We start from the raw sequence: 24844 nt of genomic DNA on the forward strand, positions 1-24844 counted from the left end.
GCTACAGTGTTTTAACTTTCAGCTAGCCTCGGAATCATTTCGCGAAGTATGCATGCCTCTACGCGTATTCATCGGCTAGCAAAGTAGACTTGAAGCGCATATACACCAGCTCCACTTAGATGATTGGACTAAACTGCTCTTGACGAACCATAGGCAGTTATTAACAAGGGATCAGTAGTGGTTTCCCCTATCACGTTCAACCCGCCAAAGTATGCGATGATGCTGTTATTGACCAATTAGTAGAACCTGCTAAATTCGCGGTTTCGATAGCCTTCAGTATAGACTGCACATACCCCTGTACACTCGGGCAAATAACGCAAGTTCATTGCCTGCCGACTTGTAAGTCGTCTCAGCTGGTTTGTCTGTGATTCGATCCTTCTTTGGTTGAGGGTTTATATCTGGTTGTGATTCGTCCTGATGAACAGTAAGCCAATAGCAAAATTATCTAAGAGGTATATGTGTTTGAATTCTAGCCTATCTCCGAATGAAACCGCGAATTTTGCAGGTCTCTACCAATGAGCTTTCTAAAATGGCCTGAAAATATTAAGGTAAGTTGAGTCTAACCTGGAGTGAAATTAATCGTGGTTCAACGAATTAAGTGTTATCAGAAACCTTGTCCTAATACTAATATGTTTGAACGCCATCTTTGCATTTGAAATGTGAAAGTATTTACATGGATCCACCCCCTTAAAGCTGTCAAATCGTTCTTTTCCAATAAGACTTTGAGTCCATATTTGTGGCGAAAAGGGATTTTCGCTTGAACAAACATTTCAGAGGTCGATACACCATTTTGTACTACAAAAGAGCTGCAGGCCTGTTATATTTATGTGTAAACCGAAGGTCTGAAAATGCCGTTCAGCTAGAATCACAGTTTTTTCCCCAATCATCTCAATTATTTATAAGCATTCCCTTTAAACCTAATTAGTTTCAGTTCGGTAATCAAATTTTAATCCCGCTATCGATATTGCACAAAAAGTAAAAAAAAATGGTAGCTAATTACGCAAAAAATGTTCTATTTATTTTTATTTTGTGATAGTTCAGCCAGTCGATAGTGTATAAATTTAACAATGCTAAACCTAAATATAAAAAAAATGACCTGGAAACGGACACTAGGCCTACTTCTCCGGCCAGAGTAGCCGACAAGCCTTTCCGAACCATGAGCCGGAAGCAGAGGTGCCTTGAAATAGAACGAGCTGATGTTCCTCCTTGTCATCTGGTAAATATAATAGTCATTTAGGCAGCAGCAATGGAGTAAACCGTGCATATTCATGAAGTTGACGGACCCAGTTGAAACAAATCTCGGCCGGGCCAGAGCTCCGGGTGTCAACGCGCCGTTTACAAACCGCTCAGGATCTATTAAAAGTGTCTGATTACGAATAGCATTTAAGAGAGCCATTGCTCTTGTCCGTACGAGTTTCGTTCTATGGTTTGGTGTGTAACGTGTACTTTTAAGGACAGTGAAAAAGGCTGAAACTGATGTTTTCACGGATTTTTTTAGGTATGACAAATTCTACACACAGTGTTGTAAATGGTGTACGGAAGTGCAATAGAGTCTTTTTCTTTAATATGCCACCACGAAACTGTAAGGTCACCGCTTGGGGGTGCCTCCCATTTCAGGTCATTATATTATATTTATATTAATCACTGATCAAATTTTAGACTTTTTCAATTATTTAACTTTCAATAAATGAAACAGCGCATCCTTTTTGCATAATTAGCCGCCAAAGTTACATTTTTAACTTTTTTGGGTTGTACAAATAAGGAGAATTTAATTTATTGCAGATCTGAAACTTTTTAGGTTTAACTGAAATGCCACTGGCTACTTCATGATATGGTTTGCATTTATATCACAAAAACTTATTTCACGTTTCTTGGCTGTCAAAATTGTAACAAATTTGAGAATTGTGAAATGCCAGGTAAAATTAATTAATATTTTCTGAAAGAAATTCAAACTATTTCTTGAAGTAGCCAGTGGCATTGCAGATAAACCTAAAAAGTTTCAGTTCTGCAATAAATTAATTTCTCCTTATTTGTACAACCCAAAAACGTTAAAAAAATGTAATTTTGGCAGCTAATTACGCAAAAAGTATGCGCTGTATATATTTTTCATTTCGTGAAAGTTGAACAGTTGAAAAAGTCTACAAGTTTATCTGTAATTAATGTAAATATAAAATCTTGACCTGAAATGGGGGCACCCCCTTACAGTCCTATAGAGCCTTATGGACGCGAAGTTTGCCTGGTGCGTAGAGGCGAAGAGGCGTTTGATAAACGAGTCAGTGTCGTCCTTAGCGCCCAGCCAGTCTGGCGTGCACCAACTCTTCTCGGAATATCTCCCTCTCCCCCTTCCTTCTTCACTGTATCTTTTTCTCGGCGCCTCCCACTTCATGTAAAAGTAATAATAACTCGAGGAAAATGTTAGCTAATTGTTCCCCCGCGTTAATGCGTGTGTGCTCGTTGTTAACGAGTTTTTAAGTCGACATTAATAACAGCGCCTGTTGTCTCGCACACCCTCCGAAGTTGCGGTATGTGTCTATGCATCGCGGTGTTTGATCTCGGGACGCCTCGTGTGACGTCATTCACGTGTATGTGTGTGTATGTGCGTGCGTGCGTGTGGCTTGCTGTTTTAAGGGGGTATCAACCTAAATTATTTGATAATAATATTCCGTGTTTTACACATGATTTTGAATAAATTCATAATATAAACACATTAAATTTTTATAAAAAGTATTTATCTACTAAACAAGCACTTTTTAAATGGTTTTTACGTAAATTTTTATATCATTCCTAGCATGTAGGCTATTGTAAGCATTATATCATTGTATTATATTATATTATTTTGGATTAGCCGTTCGAATGTAGACTTCGTCTTTTTTTTTCTTTTAGTATTTTATTCATTCAATCAATAAATATTCCTGGAAGCAGTGAAGCAGATCGTTAAATATACATTGTTTTTCAACATGCCCTGCATTAAGTTATGCTTACCACAAAATACCTTATTGTTATTCTTAAATAATTGATTCAATCATTTACGTCTTTTTTGGCGAAGTACCCGTGTACATGACTATTTCTACCGCAAAAATCGTGTAACATAAAGTACTTCTGACTTCAATACTAAAATAACAAATAATTGAATTTAATAAGAATTTTTTTTTATAGTGGCAAATGTTTCTTTTACCAAAATCTCCGGTTCTTCAAAGACACGTTAAATATTACAATATGTAAAGTAGACTTACCTGAACCTCTAAATTATGAAAGAGTTAAAAAAATTAAGATAAATTGAATACTATGTGGTCAAACGGCCTTATATAGACAATTATTGAATCGTGTAATCGGTGCAAGTAGATAAAATATCGATTGCGTTTTTAGTTGGATGCCTGTCCGCTAGATGACACCAGCGCTCCTCCTTCGTTTGCTGTTGATGGCTCTTCGACCTGCAGTTCGCGCTCGCTTGAACAGGCTCGTACATTTTCAGTCTGATGCTACCGGCGGTAGCAGTGTCGAAGAAATGTTACATCGTTATGTGGACTCCTGTGCTGGGCTAGAACGATTTAAAGTCGCTACAATCGATTGGACGTGGCTAGCAAATGGTTGATGCGGCCGCCACAATATAGCAGCTAAGGCGGGAGTTACAATAGCACATCACCCATCCGTCCGTTATCCGTTTGTCCGTCAGCCGGCGAAATTCCGTCCTTCCCATCATTATATATTTTTTACATTTAAATACTGCCAACTGTTAATAAAAACTTAAATTTTGGAGAAAATTTTGCTTGTATAAGTATATTAGTTTTTACAATTATGTAAAGCTGTTCACTTAAAAAATCAGGGTATGAAAAAATCCTGATTTTTTTTTAAAAAATCAAAAAAAAAATCAGATTTTTTGATTAAAATCTGGTTTTTTGATTAAAATCAGATTTTTTGATTAAAATTTAAAAAATTGTAATCTGTGTAATATACAGTACATTTTCATGACTGTTTTCATGACTTGACTTTGCTCTACATTACAATTAGTAACAGATTAATTCATTTTGTAAAGACAACTAGCCTAATTTTCTTTCTTTGAAATAACCACATTTTACATTGCATAATTTTTTAAGGAAACATTAATGATGTCACTTTATGAAAATTTTTGGTACAGTAACATAGTTAACATTAGTAAAAAAAAATATGTCTTATAGAAAATAACTACATCATTGAAAATATATCATTTTAAATGTAACTTTGTCACTTCTGTCATCCCTTATAGTCTTATAGTCCAATTGTTCTAAATAAAGTAATTTAAATCAAAACCACAATTTCCTTTTGTTCTTCTTCTCAGAATTGCACACATTCGAGAGTATTCAAAGTAAAATTTCTACATAAAATATTACTTATTAAAAATTTTAAACAAAATTACAAGTTTTGCAGCTTTTTCTGTACCCAGTCGATTTCTTAATGTTGACTGAACCAAACCAGACATACCAAAGAACTGAAAATTTCCTTCCTACAGTTCTAAAATTAGCATTTGACATGGTTGGAAGACAAACCTGTTGCCAAAGAGATATGACACACACACAACACAAACACATGAAGTAAAGGAGAGAAGAGAGAAAATGAGATGGCATTTAAAGTTACATTCCACCCACCTATATTTAATGTGTTTCAAAATAACTATAAATACATTGTAGAAGAAATTAAGTACTATTCAATTTTCATTCTATCTTTGCAGCAGTCAATTTTTATGTAAGTAGGCATGATTACATGGTTTAAACAATACAGTATAGGAAATATTAACGTTCATATTATCATATTATAAATTGATTTTATTCACTGATTTAAAAAAAAATCACATGATTTAAATCATGATTTAAATCACGATTTAAATCATGCTGATTAAAATCAACATACCCTGCTTAAAATTAATTTAACTCATTTGTTATCACTCTGTTATTTATTTAAACATTTTCATAGTTATCATACATAATTAATTAAACTTATGTTACTAGGATGATTTTCTTTTCCTTTCAAAAAACTTTTCAGATGTGTTCAAACAAATGTTAAAGTCAGTTAAACAATTTAAAACTCTTCTAATAAAATAAAATTTGACACACAAAACCCTTGCCCACCCTTGGAGGTTATAATTTCACCCGTCCGTCCGTCAAAAGTTTGAAGTTACCAAGCTTTTGATGGACGGATGGTTGGAATATTTCGGGCAATCTGATTGGCAGCAGGTCACGTGATTGACGGACGGATGACTGACGGAAGGAAGTGACGTACTATTGTAATTCCTGCTTAATGCGGTCGTTGCCTCGTCTCTGTTGATTTTTAATAACCACTGAAAAATACATAACGGGTATTCAAAAGCTGTTACAAAACGAAACTGAAATATGAAAAGGTTTTACTAAAATAGAAAGCCTCTTTTTAATCGTCATTTTGACGAAATGAAAAGCTCCACTAAAGCATTTAACTAAAATAACGAGCATTTCGAACACTTAAAGTATGAGTATTTTATGTGGGAAGTTTTTATAACGTTATAAAAAAGCAGCATATTTCATACATGTGTTATGCATGATCTAAAGTATTTTAGATCATTATCTAATGAATACAATTGATTAGGTACAATACTAACCTGGATTAAGTCCTTACGAATTCCGGACATGTCTGCTCTTGCCGTGTAGATCCGAGATCATCGTTTGAACCATCGGGTTGGCCGGTTCATCCCGAAGATCGCAGTGATCGTCATTCGGCGTTCAAAACACAATGATGATACAGGAAATGTGGTTCGAATCATGATCAAATCAGTTTAAGAAACGCGATCATACCGGAATTTCTAAAGGTGTATCGGGCAATGAGAGAGTGAGTTTCCATACTACTTTCCTTTTATTTTATTCTAGTATAGCCGGTTCCAGCTCCAAATACAGTACTTTAGAATCCTTAGTTTATTAATTTTAATTTCGGTTGAAACAACGTGAAATAAATGGTTCTGATATCTTTTCGAGTTTGATGATAGTACACCTGGCGATGTTTATGTCTAATTTTGTGAACCCGTGAGCAGTGGTGATTTTCAAAGTGTTCTGATTGGTTGAAATGTACGATAGTCGTAGTGTTTGGGGTGAGCAGGGTGCCGATATTTACTAGCTACTCATTGTAGGGCGTGCTTGGATATTGGTCCACTGGCTTTCCCGTGATTGGTTATTTCGTAGCTTTCGCCTTCGTAACGATTCCTATGCGTTATTTTAATGATATTCGTCATGGAAAAGATTAATTTAAAACTATTTCATTGAATTATGTCAATGCTATTTTACACTGAATTTGGTAGAAAACCTCAAGAGTGTACAAAAAAAAACATAGCCACGCGGAAAACAAGCCAAAACCAGCTTATGTCAAATGTTAAGCGTCTTAAGACCGCAGAGAATTCCGTGGAAGGAATTCAGTTCTGAAAAATATAAATAAAAATAAATTACAGCACAGATTTACACAGGGGGCCTACAAAGACGAGACAGTTGCAATATGAACGGTAAATACAGGCAAAACAACAACTTTGGACAAACAGCACCAATCAGACGAACACAACGATTATATTTAACACACATTCCTGACAACACGACTTACAGGTTAGTAGACAAACACAGCAGACATCCTAAGACAAAACGGTTTCGACGTTTCGGGAACAGACATCTGCTCCCGTCATCAGGCACAAAGACTGATTTGAGTTCCTTCACACAGAATTCTGTGTGTTGTCCAAGCATTTTAACATCAACTGATTTTGGCTTGTTATTCGGGGATTGTGTCGTCCTTTCTATTGAGGTCTTTTTATGACATCCAGTGTAAATCAGCAATGGCGTACGTCCATGAAAATGTTTTAAATCGATTTATACGCGCAGTGGCGGACGCCGGGGCGAGAGGGGATAGAAAGTGAATTCTCCCCCCCCCCCCCTCTAAGTTGGGTTAAAATGTGCAATTTGGGTGATGCAAGAAAGTAATTTCAACTGTGTGAGATGAGAAGCCGCGTTTTATACGGCTTTTTCTGTAGGCCCATATGCTAGTGTGTGTGTGTGTGCATTAGCATTGTAAGTTTTTTTTATGTATGCGTGTTAAAGTTTTTCCCTTTTTTTTTGTCAAACTACCCCGTAAAAAAAGGTTTGTATCTTCCAATGCATACGCGGTTGTACTTGACTATTGAACAGTGTAAGAAAATAACACTAGGTAACTACTCTTTCAGTGCTTTTAGCAAAGACGTTCGTTCTGCGGGAGTTACCTCGAAACTTAGACTACAAAATACTTTTAGCGGTGGTCTTGACCTCGTGACAGGTCACTGCGGGTGTAGAGATTAAGTGCAGTGCGCTGTTAGGACAATCTGTTGTCGCTGAATGAAAGGTCGCTGGCAGGAAATTGTGATTGAGTGTTACTGTCGCAAAGCGTCGTCGTCCTGTACTCGCCGGCCTTCCGTTGAGCTGACTTTCAAACCCAACCGTCCAACAACCTTCGAGAGAGAACGCATTTTACCTGAGCATGTTTCGTCAGCTCAACCTGGTCACGGTCAAAGATTAGTTGCAACTGTGTTCATTTTAACTTCAGGTACTCCTGTGAACTAATGGTGTTGCAATTATCGCCTGTGAAAAAAACATGGTTTGTGGACTGAGTTCGTGGAGGTCTAGTATGGGTTTTTTTGATATTGTTAAAAAACTGTGGTCGAAAGCAGTAATATATATCTTGTTAAGTAGAGATAGCGATTAAAGCTTATATTCCGACGAGGCTTTTACTCGATAGCTCATTGGTTAAGTAAGACCCGTTACTGGTAAAGCCATCCTTCTAAGTCGTGGCAGTTAAGATTGAATAGCGAAAAGTAACTAGGGCATATTATGGTTCCCCACAGACTTTTGGGACTGTGAAATGTGGCAGTACTGTTTTTTTTTTTTCTGAAGTTCATTTTTGTCTTGAACTTGTGATGTACTCTGATCAAGATAAGAGCTCGGTAGTGACATTATGTGTCATTTCTCTAGAAGTGAGGTAACTGATAGCTGCTCCGTCTGTTATCAGTTACTGTTTTTGTGTGGATGTTTTTTTTTTCTCTCCCGCATGCAGTTATGTCATGGCGATGTTTGTTCGACCGAAGATAAAACGAGATGAAATGTTAGATAGTGTTTGCAGAAGTGTCTTAAGAAAACCTGTCAAAGCTGTTTTAAAGATTGAATTGCCGTGTTGAAAATTTTTTACTCGGCGAACGGAAATGTTTTCTGTTAGGTGATCAATAAAGATTTCACCGTGTTCGTCGAAAAGTCGAAGGAAAACAAGTATACGGAAATTAATCAAGTTGGGTGTTCGTGAGAATAAATATAAAATGATTTACAGCTGTATACAAATGCAGTGTTTTCGGGAGGATTCAGCGCCCATACGTAACAGAAAATTCTAAATGGATGCTGCTGTGTGGTTTCAGTCTTGCAATCATTTCAGATGCAAGCTTTCCCCCATTCATAAAGGTGACATTTTACTGCACAGTTACCATCACAAATAAGAGATCGTTGATGCAGAAAGTGGAAGGAATCCATGGTGTATAGGGGCATTTCCTATATAATTTTTTAATGTGTACTCATAATGAAGATTGTTGTTAATTGAAACGATTATACATAACAACCCCCTAAGTAAAAGAGCCGAATTCATCAAACTGTCGTTTTTTTTTTTCATAGGTGGGCGATTGTGAAAATCTGTCCTAATAGGAAAGCATACCATTATTTTCGTAACTTCACTAAAGTACCTTCTTAAACTTCGTCTAGACTTAGTTTTTTTTTCATCCGAACACAAGTAATAAAAGGTTTAATTTTGTGGTGTGTAGTATTGTAAATATGCAGTCAGCTGTAACGTATTTTCAAAGATTTTAACTTATTTAAAAATTTCATAAATTTTAGTTTGATTGGAATTTTACACCTGATAAAATAGCGTTTTAGAAAGGGAAAACACAGATTCTCTGCTGAAATCCGCATTTTTTTCTTCTTGATCTGCCACACACACACAGAGAAAGAGAGAGAGAAGATAGAGAAGAGAGAGAGAAAGAGACAGAGAAGATAGAGAAGAGAGAGAGAAGGGGGGAAAGGGAAGATGGACGAGACAGAGTAAAGGAAATAGGGAAGAGAGAGAGAAGAATTATGTTGCCACACGAACCTAAGAAATGGACTCCTGTGTGGAGAACGTATCAACATTTTTTTGTTTATGCGTAACTTCAGTTTTCAGTCATGTGTAATCCTTCAAACGCTCAGGACAAGAGGACGTGAGAAGCCACTGTACCATCAAGTCTGCAGAGAGAGCGCTTCGAACACGCCACGACTCCCACACCGCCTGCAGCCTAAATTCTGCAGCCTGCAGCCTGCAGTATGCAGTAATGAGAGCCGCATCGTCGGCATCAGCCGGAGCACCAACATGGCCTTGAGGCCCGACCATTCCTCGCGTCCCTGGAAGGAAGAAATTGCTCACATATACGAAATAAAGCGATGTTGAGCTCTCGGTATGAATGATAGAGACACATGTTGTTCATTACCCAGCTTGTTGGGAAAACAGAATACGGACTTCCAAGTATAAAGATTGTGACGCAATGAAATTAGGAAAAGAAAAAATTAAATATGAATATTTCCCTGATGTTTTTTAACATTTAGAGTTTAAGGGTCCCGTCTAATCGGGGAGGAATTTTAGTGAGGCGGGACGATAAGCGCTACGCTTGCTGGTGCTTCTAGCGCGGTATCGCCTCTAAGCGCAAGGCTGTGAAATCACGCACAGTCCATGGGACAACTGTGAAATTTGAGCGGTGACCTTAACATTATATGGCATAGAAATGAAGATAAAGGTGTAGTGCAAATCTCTTAAAGGGCTTTAAAGAATCTGTACCGATTGTTTTACGCCTAAAAATTACTCTGAAAACACGCCTTCAATCCGAAATCAAAATTACTTTTCGGCCCTCGGTGAACTCTTAAATGCTTTTCGTAAACAGACAGCCCTCGAATATCTTGAGTGGTTCTCAAATAGCGTTTTTTTTATATTATTATTGAACCTCCGCACACCGTATGTGTGTCCAGGTAGGCTGGGCCCCAAAACTACTTTCAAAAAACGAAGTCTCGGTCTCGGCAAGTAAGAGTTTCTCCCCCCGTGGTCGCGGTTGGCAACACTGTAGCGACACTATGGCAACGCCGCGGCACACGCGCGTCCTTGGGCGGAGACTGCAAGCCACGCAGCGCGCGCTGGTCCGGCCCGCGGCCGCCGGCGGCGCTGCGAGCGGCATATCGCCCGCCGGCGGCCTGCGGTCCAGATGTTTGCTCGCGGCCTCGTCCAAGGTAACGATCTGCAGCTCGGTGCATCGCATTGCGTTATTACGCGGGTAAGAATATATCATGATCTTAGATCTATACCACGTGATTTATAGTTTAACTTTAAGCCTACTTCACAGGAAATTCGTTACGAAAAATTAAGTAATTTGGGTTTAAATTAAAGGTATTGACGACCGTTTTTTTTTCTCCATGTTTCTCTGCCCGTTATTATGCTCGCTCCGATGATGTTATTCTTTCTTGTACCATTACACGATTCAGGCAAACTCAGATACCGCAGGAAAATGATCGGCGAGGAAACCTTAGTTTGAAGCAGCGAAACGGCATTCCGTGCATTTAACGAATTAAAATTCGCTAGGCGGCATCAACAATGCAATAGTCGTGACCAGGAGACGAAGAATGCGTTAACAATGCAATAGCCGTTGCCAGGAGACGAAGAATGCATTAACAGTGCAATAGCCGTTGCCATGGAGACGAAGAAAGCAACAGCAAATTTTGTGGAACTTATTGTGAAAAAACGTAAATTTCTGATTTTTAACACTCTTGAAACCCCCCATTGGGAGCTGATTTTCGGAAAACCACATCCTCAGATGATTTCTTTGTAACATAAGGAACACCCCTGTCGAGTTTAAAGTCTGTAGGACATATAGGTATTTGAAAAACCGGAATTTTGATCTTTAACGCCCCCGGAACTCATTTTGGAATCGTATTTTCATAAAAAACCTTCTTAGCAGATGCTTATGTAGCAAAAGCAAAATACGCGCTATGTATGTAGGTCTTATAGTTCTGGGAATTTGTGACGAGTGAGTAAGTCAGTGAGTGGTATTTCGCATATAGACACATATTTACAATTTGTAGAAATGTGTTCGTAATTGAAATTTTCAGTTTGACAAATTATATCATGGAATCCTGGACAGGTACTAGAGATTATTATCCTGTGTTATCAGGGGCGAAAAATTGTACGATTTAAAAGGGACGCCCGTGGGATTACGTTTATCATTCCCGTTTCATAGTTCCTATTTTACATTGGGGGGGGGGGAATTCCACTTCTGAAGTGAGGGGCTTTTATATTCCAAAAGGAGATGGGACATCCCCCCCCCCCCCAGGATTTGCGCCCATGTTGTGTATACGCAGTTGATTATTGTATAGAACCTAACTTCCATACTCTATTGTCGAAGATATTTTAGATCTATAATGGGCAAAAATTAAATGCCTTTGAGCTCTGTAATGCAGTCAGGAATAGGTAAGGCATATTTTATGGATTTATGTTGGGACATTTATAACCTGTGCCACGGTGAAGTTCGACAAGTGCAATAATAAATTAAATGTATTTTATTATAAATATATGATCGAGATATCACGCGGTGGTGACACATTTACCCGACTCATGACTAATGGTAATGGAACGTGCGCCTGGTTGGTTTTAGCGTACTGACGTACACCCTCTCCCCTACACCCTCTGCACGTGGCGTTGAAGCGACACGTCACACGTCTTGGCACGGCGCCCAGCAGGCTTGACTCGCCCCAGGCAACTCGCCTGCCGTCGTTGCCCGAGCCCTGACGCGACTGACCAACTGATAACAAAAAAATTGGTTGTCTGTAAAGTCGGTTTACGGACGATAGTTAAACGTGACAACGTCATAACAAAACATTGATGAAATGATTGCATACTTTTATGAATAAAATTGAATCATTTCTATTGAATTATCACTATTTTGTATGGATACAAAGAAGGAGTGAAATGAAATCTACAATTTAATTGATAAATTTACTTTTATTTGCACTCGTTAATTCAAATATGTTTATTACTTTAACGAAGAGATTATTTTAACTATAACTGTTATACATGTTTGCTATTTAACTTCTTCCAACCTGTGTTATTTTGTTAAGGATATGATGATGATAGGAAAAGTAGGAAACGAATGGGAGTGTTTCAAGTTTAATGTGCCTCGAAAAAGTCAAATCGATGGTTGTTCCAATCGAGTGGAAGAGAGATAGATGCGGCGCAAGCGTACAATGAGCGTAACGGGATAATGTGCGTAACGGGACACTTTTTCGTGCGTGCAGCTGGCGTTCATATGTTTATTAGACGTCACGTCAAAAAATATATATATAAATTCACTATCACGTATTTACCTTTACCGAATACTCAGAGACTTTCAAACATTTAGCAACTGTGGTTTGAATGGTCAGATCACACGCATCCCATTTAGTGTTTTTCTGTTTTTTTTTCCCCCGTTAGGGTGGAATTAGGATTTTTCTATTTTTTTTCTTTCCACGTTAGTGTGGAATTAGGATTTTTTCGCCGGCGGTAAACGCGGCGGACTTTGCCGTGACGTGAGCCGATGGTTGTTTTTTTTCCTCGGGATATTCCGGGCTTCCGTCAGTGCTACATCCTCAATGCCATTTTGCATCCATCATGAATGTGCCCAGGGTTTTCCCCGTGTCTATACAGGTTTTATTTGGGCCCAACCTATCTCTAGTTAATAGTCTAGATTTAAGAGTGAGGGGAGTTAGTCATGGCGCCAATCATTGCCATGGCTGGCCAATGCCCTCCTAGCACATGATGCATGCGACCCTCTCCCTGCATGGCTGATCCCAGCATGACTAGGCGTATAGGCTTCGGCCTGGGACGCACCTAGGTCCGTCCCTAACCCAAACCCCTCCAAATTACACTTAGTTTTAGCTTTGAATATATATACTGTATAGAAGTCGCGAGTGGATAGGATTTACTCTACGTTTTTCAGGAGCGTATGATGAGCAGCTCGGGAACTTCACCGCTGCAGGGCGCTGCCGTAACGCCCTGTATCGTCTTAGGTTGTTATTTACACGTTAGAGCGCAGCGCTGTCGCCCGTTGTCATTCCCCGCACCCCTCATCCATCATTCACTGCAGCTCAACGTCGTTCAACAGGAGGGGGAAGGGGTGTTTGAAGAGTTAGACACTTGTCCGCTAGGGACCACCACAAGTCGATGCCCTAGAGATGGTGGCGATTGCGGCGGTGAATTAACCAACTACCTCAAAACCGTATTAGAAATTTTAACCTGGGCTGGCGACTTCTATACAGTACATATTCAAAGGTTTTAGTTAGGTTAGAAAAAAAAAATCTCCTCGACTCGTGATGCAGTGACTGACGTCGAACGAGACGTTGAGACCTAGTTCATTCAATGCGTCTGACCTCGTTCGTGAATCGAACTTGAAAGTGGTAAGCGGCGGGGGGCAATGCGGCGGTTTGCGGATGCGCTGACCCCCGTGGCTTCCAGGAAGCGGCCGTGCGCGGCGCTTCTCGCTTCTGGGTAACGCCAGTCGATAGTTCAGGAGAACGGGAAAGTTCCCTCCTGGGTAAAGGGGGGAGGAGGAGGGCGGTTTAGCAGTTTGGCCGAGCGGGAAACCAGCTATGTCGCTGTCGCGCTCATGGACTATAGAGTTATTATACCTACAGGCCGATAATCCCTGACTGCATGTGCCCGAGGTCAATAATTCCCTTAGGATTCGTCCTCAGATCTGCCAGACTCGTGTGAATTTACAAGGTACATACTCAGATACTCGCCTTTTTGAAGGCTGTTGGATGTAAAGTAGTAATTTGATGCAGAAAATAGTTTGCAACCAGGACCTGCGATGGGGATGGCAAAAAAAAAAAAAAAAAAAAAAAAGAGGGGGGGGGTTTATCACTAGCCCGATTGAGTTTAAAGGTGTTTTTTTTATAGAGGAACAGGATTTACAAGTCTATTGCTAACATAATTTATTGGAAACCTTTCAAGTTACGTGATGACGTGCATACCTTGTTTACAGTCGTGGCCACGGTAAAGTGTTCAGTCGTTATTTTTATATTTTTTAAACTGTGGAATGCAAAGTAAACTATTTGTCGCGTTCTTCGAGTTAAATTAAAAGTCATCATTTTGAAAGGAAAGAAAAACCTTTTAAAGGTTATATTTGATTTAAAATTTAAGTAATTTAAAGATTAAAAAAAACATATTCACGTTATATTTGACTGGTATTAATAAATCTAAATACAAAATTAATATTTGAAAAATTTATAAGGAATTTCAAGTTTCATGCACAAATAAAGATCGAAACTATTAACAAAAGGTAGAATCATAAAGTAAATTGCCATAAATTCGCATGAAACTAGTGGAGTGTTAAAAATTACTTATTTCAATTAAACATTGGTTTTCAATTAAAATGTATTGGTTAATACTTGTATAATGTGAACGACCTGATCGTCTGGCCTATACCGTTTGAAGAGGCCAAGCATTGGACCTGTCCGGATTCGTCGAGTACGGGAAGCCTTCATTTCACAGCCGAGAGAGCCACACCCAAAGTTCCCCGAAGTTCATGCTTGCTTTTTTTTTCCGTACCACAACAGGTGTATTTATTTGGGATGTAGCTTACTCATACGTCATACGCCGTACTATCTCATTGTATAAACCGGTGTGGCATTAAATTTTGCGGTCGATTAGAATAGGTTAGCTACATTATAAATACTTTAAAACATTGTGGATGGTTGATTATATTAGGTAAGTATAGCTGCATTAAAAATACTGTAAAATCATTTTATGGTTGCTTAGCAAATAACTTTTTAATATGTAGCTATCACGGACTAGGAAAGCGTTTGCATGATTTCACAGTATCTTTAATGTAGCTATCGTAACCAAATCAACAGTCTACAATGTTTTTTAAAGTATTTATAATGTAGCTAACATAACCTAATTGACCATTAGTTATCATGAGTTGTCCAAAATAAACTGACACACGGCAAACGAAAAATATGGCGGCGTACAAATTAATACCGTTGCCTTGTATTATGGTCTTTCCTTTTATCAACACCGCCATATTTACTTACAATGAACAAAAAAAAAAAAAAAAACCGAAGATGCACGATCGGGCGTTTGGCTCTCACGTCTGTGAAAAGAAGGCTTCCCGTCGAGTACGCCACAAATGGAAGTGGAGTACACGAGGTCGCGAGTACACAACTTCATACTGGAATTCGGACGCGGCCTAAAGTCTGTGAGCGCTGCTCCCGGGAAGCGACGGGGCTAATTCGGAGGTCTCGTTGGCGGAACTGTGCGGGGGTTGGCTGCACTGCGCCGTCGACCTCGGCCGAACCGTTGGAGGTCCTCCTCTCAAGCGCTGTTCCAGATTGCTGACCTCCCGCCAACTGTTCTCCGGTCGGCTGGTCTAAGAAGGGAGGGGGAGGCACGAGCACAACGTTTGTAACGGGGAAATTCTGGCTGTAATTATCTAATTTATCTAAATACTTAATGCTGATATAGCAAGGTATGTCTTTAAGTAATTTTATTTAGTGAATAGGTACTATTGCTTTTGTTTTGTACTTGATCATTTTGCTTTTCATATGCATGCTGTGTAAATTGGCACATTCTGGATAGGTTTAGTTTCCCAGTACATTTACAATATTGACTGTATGAGGTTTTCATTCTATGCCATCGATACCCTTCATGTCATTAGTAAATTAGCAGAAACCAAATGGTATAGAAAAATAGATAATAATTGCACATAAAGCATGTAAAAAATTGCCGCATTTGATTTACGATACATTTTTCCAATTTCAAAGTTTTCTTGATAACCAAACTAAAAAGTTGGCAGGTATGTTAATGGGAAATTTAGTCATAATTGGAAGCGAGTAAAAATATTGCCTTTCTGAAAATGATTGAAGCTGTATGGTGTTACGTCATTTGGCGGGAGTAATTTCGTGAATGGAACGGAAGTCGATTGGAACGGAAATGCGTGAACACGGTGCTGCCATCTGTGAAAGTCTCAGAAATCTCGAAAATATGGCGTACCAGCGTGATTCATCCGTATATATTAACTTTCGCGAACTTTGGGGGACGCACTAAGCGTATCGGGTGTGCCAAACTTAACTGTATAATAGTACAACTTTCCTTTACTACTTTGTCATAATTTATAGTCATAAAAAAGAAGTAATGACAACTTCAAAAAATACGTGTTACAATTTTGACAATCCGTAGTTAACACTAAATATAAAGATAGCGCAACACTCGTCATACTGTAGCGCCACAAGAAAATGATAGCATACATATATTTGACGCCATGTTGATAACATAATTTCGTAATTAAATTTTTACTGTTTAATCTTAAATATTAAATCAGCTCAATAAGGTTAGCGTTTGTTTGTAGGAAGTATTTTACCAGACTGAATTCTGTGGTGCAAGCATAAACAAATATACACACATATATAAGTGTGTTATAGTATGTGTTCAAAATGTTTCCGGTTAATTGTGTTTTAATCTATCTATTGGACTGCAACATTTGGTTTGACAAATACTTAAAAGATAGCGAAGGTAGTTTTGTTAATGCATATGTCTTAAAGTAAGCAACAACAGTTCCACGTAAGTTTCATTTTTTTTTATCCACGAGCTCTCAAAGTTAAGAATAATTGAAAAGCGATACATCCCAAGAGTAGTTAAGGCAGTTCTTTTGGAAACGCTGGAAAGGACACACGAATGTCCAAGTGCTGTTCACTTTTGTCAGTCACTGTGCACTAAACCTCGGCCACAATGCCGTAATAACAGACACGGGAGATCTTTTTTGCTCATTTTAGTTTACCATTAGATGTTTTATTACTTTATTAGTAAGAAACATTTGCTAATAATTGGCTCACGGCAGAAAAGGGGCTTGTCTAAAATTAATGTGACCCAATGATAAATGAAACCAAATCAAAGCTGATCAAGGTTTTCAGTCTAGCTTTGCGACCAAAGGAATGTGCGAAAATATGGGAGATCTGGTATAGCGCAGCATAAACGAAGCAGCGATTGTCTGCTCCAGAAAACTTTTTTTTTTTACTAATAGGTAGTGAGTGTTCTGTACGCAATCCAACCACTTAGGCGTGCTCATTGGCCATAAACCATTTGTTATCTTCGGACTGGGTTGCACTTAATTGAGTCCGTGTTTATCAAGCCTATTTGCTGATAGTCGTTATTGGGTTATCGTATTTTGGTTTCATGACAATTTTACGGAAGTTTCATTGTTTAAACATTACAAATAATTTTCAGTTTTGAATTTTTTTTATCGAGATATGGGCTATTAAAAAATACGTAAATGATTATGATTTAAATTTTTACCTGGCTGTGTCTACTAGTTAATTTACTTTATTTCACAGCTGGGTATTCCACATATTTAATGACATTTGCGAAAAATATTGTCATAAAGATTTGGCATTAATAAAAAAGGAAAGCAAAAAAGAAAATACAACAGAGCCGGCGAAGTCGAGCCTTAAATCAGATGTGTGTGCGCGCTTGAAAATAACTTGGTTATCTTATACAGCGTGTCCATGAATTGTCTTGACAACTTCACAATTTAATTACTTGGGAACTAGACCAGATATTTCTGAACGGTTTGCAGCATACGACACGTACACGAATAAAGTTTTTTTTTTTTTTTACCCATATTAATACACGTCAATGTGTGCACCCCTAGTGGCTCAAAGAACGTCCAGTCGGTATTCTAATTCATGCCACGTACGCTCCAGGATATCCACGGTGACATGTTGAAATGCATTGCGGATGCGTGTCTTAAGTCCTGTACGTCTGTTACCTTTGTTCGGTACACCGTGTCCTTTACATAAGAAAAAGTCTAGTGGTGTTATGTCAGGTGATGCGTGGAGGATCTGCGAAATACGGTCGTGCGCATTTAAGTCTGTTTCAAGCTTAGACTGCAGTGCAGAGTAAATGGCGAACACTGTTGCCAGTTTGATACTACTCGGCTTCTTAACATTAAAAGTCTCTATTTTGTATACCATCGTTAAGTATAAGTTTTAAATCTGATTGTAATATTATGATTTGTTGATTTTGGCAGTATTACGAAAGATGTTATTCTGACAAAATAATTCAATGCTAAACACTAATTATTAATTCACAGGAGAAACTATTTGTAGCAGTCAGTCACTATTAATAATTGTAGAGACCTGCGAAATTCTCGGATTCATTCGGTGATAGGCTAGAATTCAAAAAAACATATAGCTACCTCTTAGATAATTTTGCTATTGGCTTACTGTTCATCTGGACGAATCTCAACCAGTTATAAACCCTCAACCAAAGAAGGATCGAATCACAGACAAACCAGCTGAGACGACTTACAAGTCGGCAGCCAATGAACTTTCGTTATTTGCCCGAGTGTACAGGGGTATGTGCAGTCTATCCTGAAGGCCATCGAAACCGCGAATTTTGCAGGTCTCTAATAATTAGGCATTCCATAACTTTAAGTGCTACGATCAAGAGAACCAAACTTCGAAATATTATATGATACTAGATAATGCCCGGCATGCGTTGCAATGCCTCAATCAATTTTTTTTGTAATTTTTTAAACGTATACTAAGCATCTCTCTTTATCTCTCTAATTCTCTATCTCTCTATGTATATCTCTATAACTCTCTCTATATTTCTATTTATATCTCTATCTCTCTATATATCTTTCTAGCGGACCCGACAGACATTGTCCTGCCCAAATGTACTTTTTGTGAGATATGGATATGGCGGTAAGTATTTCTACGCTGGACATTTTGTATCTTCTCATTATACATACATACCCCTCCTCTTGGGCACGCCACTGCCGTTACCAAAAACCTTTCCCATGGTTACGCAGAAGGCAACAACAATGCAAAAGCCCGTTGCCATGGAGGCTAATTATCAACAATGCTTAGTTTTTTTGCCTTTAAAGCGTGTTTTTTTTTTTAGTTTTTATTAACTCAGAATCGAGATAAAATATCCAATTGTGAATCTAAACCATCCTCGAATCCCCGTGAACTCACACACAAAATTTCATCAAAATCGCGTACAAACAGACAGACAGAAAAAGTACTGTTTTATTATAGTAAGATAGATAGATTATTCTTACATGTTCGCATCCATGCAGTATATGAAAAATCAGCATGCATAGCCCCACACCTATAACTATACGTATCTGCTGCCCACGACTTTTTCCGCATGGAATTTTGTATTATCTTGCACCATTTAGAAATTTAAACATTATAACATAACAGTTGATACAGTTGTAGTAGTTTTCTTATGTTCACAAATGATAATTTTTCTCACCTCTATGTCAGTCTTTGCAATAAAAATATGTTACTACCTAAATTTTGAGTAAATATGTTTCTACTTTCAAATGTAATGACGGGAAGACACTTCATAAAATGTCTTTGTAAACCACATTTACTGTTTTTTACGTCTTGAGCTAGAATGTAAAGATTATCTGTATTACTGACCCGCGAGCAAGCTACATACATTTCAGAGAGAGAGAGAGAGAGAGAGTGAGAGAAAGACACCTATTGAATGTCTATCTAACTAATTTTTTTATGAGCATATTTTCATTAAATAAATCATGAAATCATTCAACGATAAAAGCTGTTTATTTCATTAAGCGGACGGGTTCGCTCCAAGGAGAAAATTGACGCGGCGAGACCTCGTGGACATAGAGAAATGACACACACTCACTATTTGTGTGGCTATGAAACATGATTTTTTTCTGCAATTTAAATTGTAATATACAAAAAGGGTATTGAAAATTGAAACAAATATGGCAATACCATAAACTGTCAGGATCTTTATTTTTTTCTTACTCTCTACTTAGTTCCTTACAATAGCAAAACTTAATGGCTTCTAATAATTCGTTGCAATTTTTGCTTTTAAAGCGTGTTTTTTTAGTTTTTCTTAACTCAGAATCGAGATAAAATATCCAATTGTGAATCCAAACCATCCTCACTATTTGTGTGGCTATGAAACATGATTTTTTTCTGCAATTTAAATTGTAATATACAAAAAGGGTATTGAAAATTGAAACAAATATGGCGACACTATAAACTGTCAGGATCTTTATTTTTTTCTTACTCTCTACTTAGTTCCTTACAATAGCAAAACTTAATGGCTTCTAATAATGCGTTGCAATTTTTGCTTTTAAAGCGTGTTTTTTTAGTTTTTCTTAACTCAGAATCGAGATAAAATATCCAATTGTGAATCTAAACCATCCTCGAATCCCCGTGAACTCATACACAAAATTTCATCAAAATCGGTCCAGCCGTCTAGGAGGAGTTCAGTGACATACACACGCACACAAGAAATATATATATAAAGATAATTATAACTAACAAGAACTGTTGAACAAAGATGGCGTCTTTCAATTCCAACTCCTTAGTTATAAAAATATATATAATTAATATTAGATGATGCTCTTGATGAAATACAACAGGAAAATGTACATCCAAAAATTGCCATTCCAAATTTTCCAAGGTGTCAGATACATTACAAAGTTGTGTGCTCTCTGTCGTATATTTGGCAAGGCTAATGGCAGAAATGGTGCATTGTAAAGAGAGAGAGAGGGAGTAAGTACCCGTGTAATGCTAGCTGCGATCCAAATATGCGCTGTGGCATGCGCAGTCCTTGCACGGCGGTGAGTGCGGGGGGGGGGGGGGGACCAGTAGCTGTTAGTGGGTCGTGACCTCCCGCCGCCCGCTGTGGGCCAGTGTGAGCAGTGTTGTGACGGCACACCGGCGTGTTGCAGTGATGGAGAGCGAGGCGGATCGCTGGAGCGGCTCCACGGCCAGCCCCGGGCCCTACCAACCCACCAGCCCCAGCTTCTTCGTGGACTCGGCCCTGCCCAGCGACGACCACCACAGCTCGGAGGAGGAGCTGGAGGTGATCAACAGCAGCCAGCCGGTGGCGGTCGCCTGCCGCGCCTCCAGCGTCACCGTGCCCGAGAAGCGCAAGTGGTCGCAGATCACGGCCGACCACCGCCACGCCGCCACCATCGCCGCGTCCGTGTCGTGCGGCAACCTGGCGCCCAGCGGCGGCGCCGCCGCCTCGGCCGCCGCCCGACCCGCCCCCGCGACCCCCTGCCCCGCCGCCGCCGCCGCCGCCGCCGCCGCCTCGGCGCCCAGCCACGACCACAGCTGCGGCTCGTCCGACGAGGAGGTGCAGGGGCTGCTGTCCGCGCCCGTGCAGTTCCGCACGTCGCCGCCGCTGGACGCGCGCAAGCCGGGCCGCTCGCTGTCGCCGCCGCCCAAGCTGTTCCACCTGTGCTCCGCCGCCGCCGCCGCCGCCGACGTCAGCCCGCGCAAGAGGCACCGCCACACGCCGCGCCCGCGGCCCTGCCTCGACTTCGAAAAGATGCAGCAGGTGAGCGCTCCGCAAAACACAGCTGCTGCCGTGAAACTCGGCCGTGCAATGTTTCCCAGCATTGGGGCTGTATTCGTTCTTAGTCTATGCCTGCTACATGGGGGCAGGCATTTTTCGCGAATAAATCTGAACGCCTATTAGACTGCAACAAGTTACACTCACACCAGCGGTTTCTTCCTTGTGATTGGCGGACGTCTGCCAGGGAAGTCGTTGCCTTATTTGATCGAGCCACCCAGGACGCGTTTGCTTCCGCACTGACTCACTGTGATTGGTGTTGTAACAGATCGATATTGACCTGAAATAAACTCACCCAATCACGAGACACAGACGATGCTACAGTGTTTTAACTTTCAGCTAGCCTCGGAATCTTTTCGCGAAATTTGCATGCCCCTATCTATGCCTCATACACAATTATCTATATTTAGAGACCCGGAAAATTCGCGGGTTCATTTCGTATCATGCTAAAATTCATATAATTATACCTCAGTGCTGCTTCTGCCATTGGTCCACTGTTAATCTGGAGGACTGAGGGCCAATTAGAGACCCTCACTCATAGAAGTGTCGAATCACAGGCCACCCAGTCGAGACGACTCACAAGTCAGCAGCCAATGAACAGTTGGCATTTGCCCGAGTGTGTAGAGGAAATTGGAGTCTATCCTGGAGGTCATTGAACCCGCGAATTTTCCGGGTCTCTATCTATATTTTACAACAGTTCCTTTGTTCCAGGCACAGTACTCCAACCCAGCTTAACTGTTTTTGACCTTGGAGGGTTGTATGTACAGCGCCGGGAGCTCCCGATGTACTTCAGGTGAAGGCGGAGTTGCACACAGGCTTTAGGGATGGAATCTTACTAACTCACCCCTCCTCGTGTGCTTCATCGATCACGGCTAACGAGGCCTCTTCCACCCGTTCGGCGGTAAGGTCGGCACATCCTGCACGAGTGTTGCTACTCTCGTGATGATTGGTTCGATTATTTTCAACTTCTCGTCGACATCGAAGCCATTAGACGCGGCAACACATTACAGCAAACCTTTGCACATATTAGAGAAGGAATGGTTCCACCATAAGTCTGCCTTGAGGCTGGTTTCGTTTTTCGAAATTTTTTTGCGACAATTTTGTGTCTCTTCGGTGCTATTTGTTTGAAATATTTGATTTATGATGGTAGAAGTTGATTGAGCATAATTTGTTACAATAACATATAAAACCTCAAATTCAGAGTTGACTTTTTTTTTTTTGCCACAAATGCATTCGGTTTTGAATGTCCTGCGTTAGTGTTCATATATATAATTGGTGGAAGATTGATTTTTATTTTATCGTTATTATTATTTAAGGAATTTTCTGAATTTATAACATGATGCTTACCTCCTTTGTATTTCTTGTTGTCACATATTTGCTACGTGTAATATAATGAGTGTGAAAAAGTCGCGCAAGTGATAACAATTACTAACACTAGCGCAAGTATATTACACTTAGTGAATATCTGTTGAAAATATAGTTGACGTACAGATGCAAAGGAGGTATCGAGCTAAAGTTTTAGAAATAGCCCTGAAACAATAGTAATGGCGAGAAAATGATAAAACTCAACATGGCGTGGAGACCGTGCCCTAAGAACACACGCTGACTTGGCGGTACGCATTCCCGAAACGCCAGTCACCGCACGGCAATGCTTCGCTGCCGTCAGAAAGTCGTTGGTGGTTGGCGCAGGCGGTCTTAGACGCTTGCGCGCTTTGCGATCTGGACGGCAGCCAGCCCAAGTCTCGCCTCGGGAGGGTTGGCGCAGGATTGACCAGTTGGGCGGACTTACGTAAGCTCCACTCTGGCAGATTTTCACGGCTGGCGGTAAACGTAGTTCCAGCCGGGGAAACACTTGCGTTTCGCGCCCGCTTGGCACGGGTGATTCACGACAGAAATCTGTCTGCTTTCAGGGTAAATGTAGCGTGCAGCGTGCGTGCCATTAAGCGAGGACCAGGTTTATTGTGTCTTTCAGCAAACGGGAAAGATCTTTGGTGGTTCCGTTTCGTTCTGAGCGGGGTTACGCCCACAGAACTCAGATTACTGCGATGTTTTTTGGTGAGCTTTCTTCCAGCTTGAACTGTTGTGCAATTTTTATGGAATCCTCAAAAGTACTATCGGTTTTACTATGGATTCCTTGATTATCATTCTTTAGTTTCTTTGAAGACATATTGTTGTGTTTGCTACCACAGCCTTTAGGTGATATCAGGTCACTAGCACCAAATGGAAATTACGAATTAGTTTTGTAATTGAATGAAGTATATTTTTTCTACCACTCATTTACGTAAATCTTTTAAATACTTCAGTCTCTGATGAATAATTAATGTATTATAGTGAGGATATATATTTTTTTTTTTCGTAGAGGCTGCATAGTGGTAGGAATTTTGAGTTTCAGACATTCAAGTGTTCGGTTTCCCGTAGTTTTATTATCGAATGCCATGGCCGATTCATTTCTTCTTGTCTTGTATTTTTGTATCTGTCTGTCGTGAAACTAGGTCTACTTCAGCAAGTCTTCGAAGCCCGAGTCGTAAGGTTTTTCGACCTACATATGTAATGAAGTAATAAATCTGTACTGTAAGCTGCGACTAACATAGATGCAGCTTAAGGCTTTGACGCAGCTTGACTTACACCTGGCATATTCTTAGATTATATTTTTTAACGGACGTTTTTTTCTGGTAGCAGTTTTCAAATGACGTAGTTTTTTTTTCTTCCTGAAACTCTGCACACTGGATAGGCGAGGCCCTTAAAAACTATTTCCACTGAAAGGATACCATTCAGAAACTTGAAAAGAGCTCAGATCAGCTGCAATGCTCTGTATTCCGTGTGGGGAAGGAGGGGGGAGGGGAGGGGTCACGCGGCCCAGCGGTCAGAGGGAGTCGAACCAGCGGCTGTTGCCATGGGAGCCCCGCTTCATGGTTATTGATTCATAACCTCGCCACCCCCCCCCTATTTCCCCTCCCCCCCTCCACCAGTGGCTTAGGAACGGGGGGCGGCAGCGAGCGAGCGACCCGGCCCAGCCCTAATTCAGCCAATCCCGTGCGTCAATTAAGGAGCTTTGGTCTCTCTCTCCCCCCTCCTTCTCGCTGCCTAGACATCCTCTGTGCGAACAGCGCTGCGCAAGAGACCTGCAGTCGTGTGTCGGACGAAATAGTGTTGTCTCTACTCTCTAGTAAATACTAGAAAAAATTCGCCCTGTGCCGAGGGTTGTGGGTGTGTTACCAACTCTCTCGACCCGACTTAAGCACTTACGTGTTTCTGATTCTACTATTAAACTATGTATAGTCTTCGCTCATAACTGTCACGAAAAACCTTTGTTTCACCACATGTAAGATTTGAATCTTACTATCTTTATAATTTCTGCACAATCCACGTATACTAATTTGGCATGTTTTCGAGTATCATA

The 24844-nt window shown here is 40.1% G+C and overlaps 1 protein-coding gene across 4 annotated transcripts in view; it reads left to right on the forward strand.

Moving 5' to 3' along the window:
- The window catches only part of LOC134542423 (angiomotin), a 189828-nt gene that overhangs the window by 36974 nt on the left and 128010 nt on the right, over positions 1-24844 (forward strand). For 2 of the 4 annotated variants that reach the window (XM_063386641.1, XM_063386643.1), the window contains exon 3: positions 20816-21429. In XM_063386641.1, the coding sequence (XP_063242711.1) occupies positions 20816-21429 (614 nt within the window). Of the gene's footprint in view, positions 1-9679; positions 10340-20815; positions 21430-24844 lie in introns of those variants that run through there. The other 2 variants (XM_063386642.1, XM_063386644.1) reach the window with 2 other exon arrangements.

Source organism: Bacillus rossius, assembly GCF_032445375.1.
Source record: "Bacillus rossius redtenbacheri isolate Brsri chromosome 4 unlocalized genomic scaffold, Brsri_v3 Brsri_v3_scf4_2, whole genome shotgun sequence".
Classification (NCBI taxonomy): Eukaryota; Metazoa; Arthropoda; class Insecta; order Phasmatodea; family Bacillidae; genus Bacillus; species Bacillus rossius.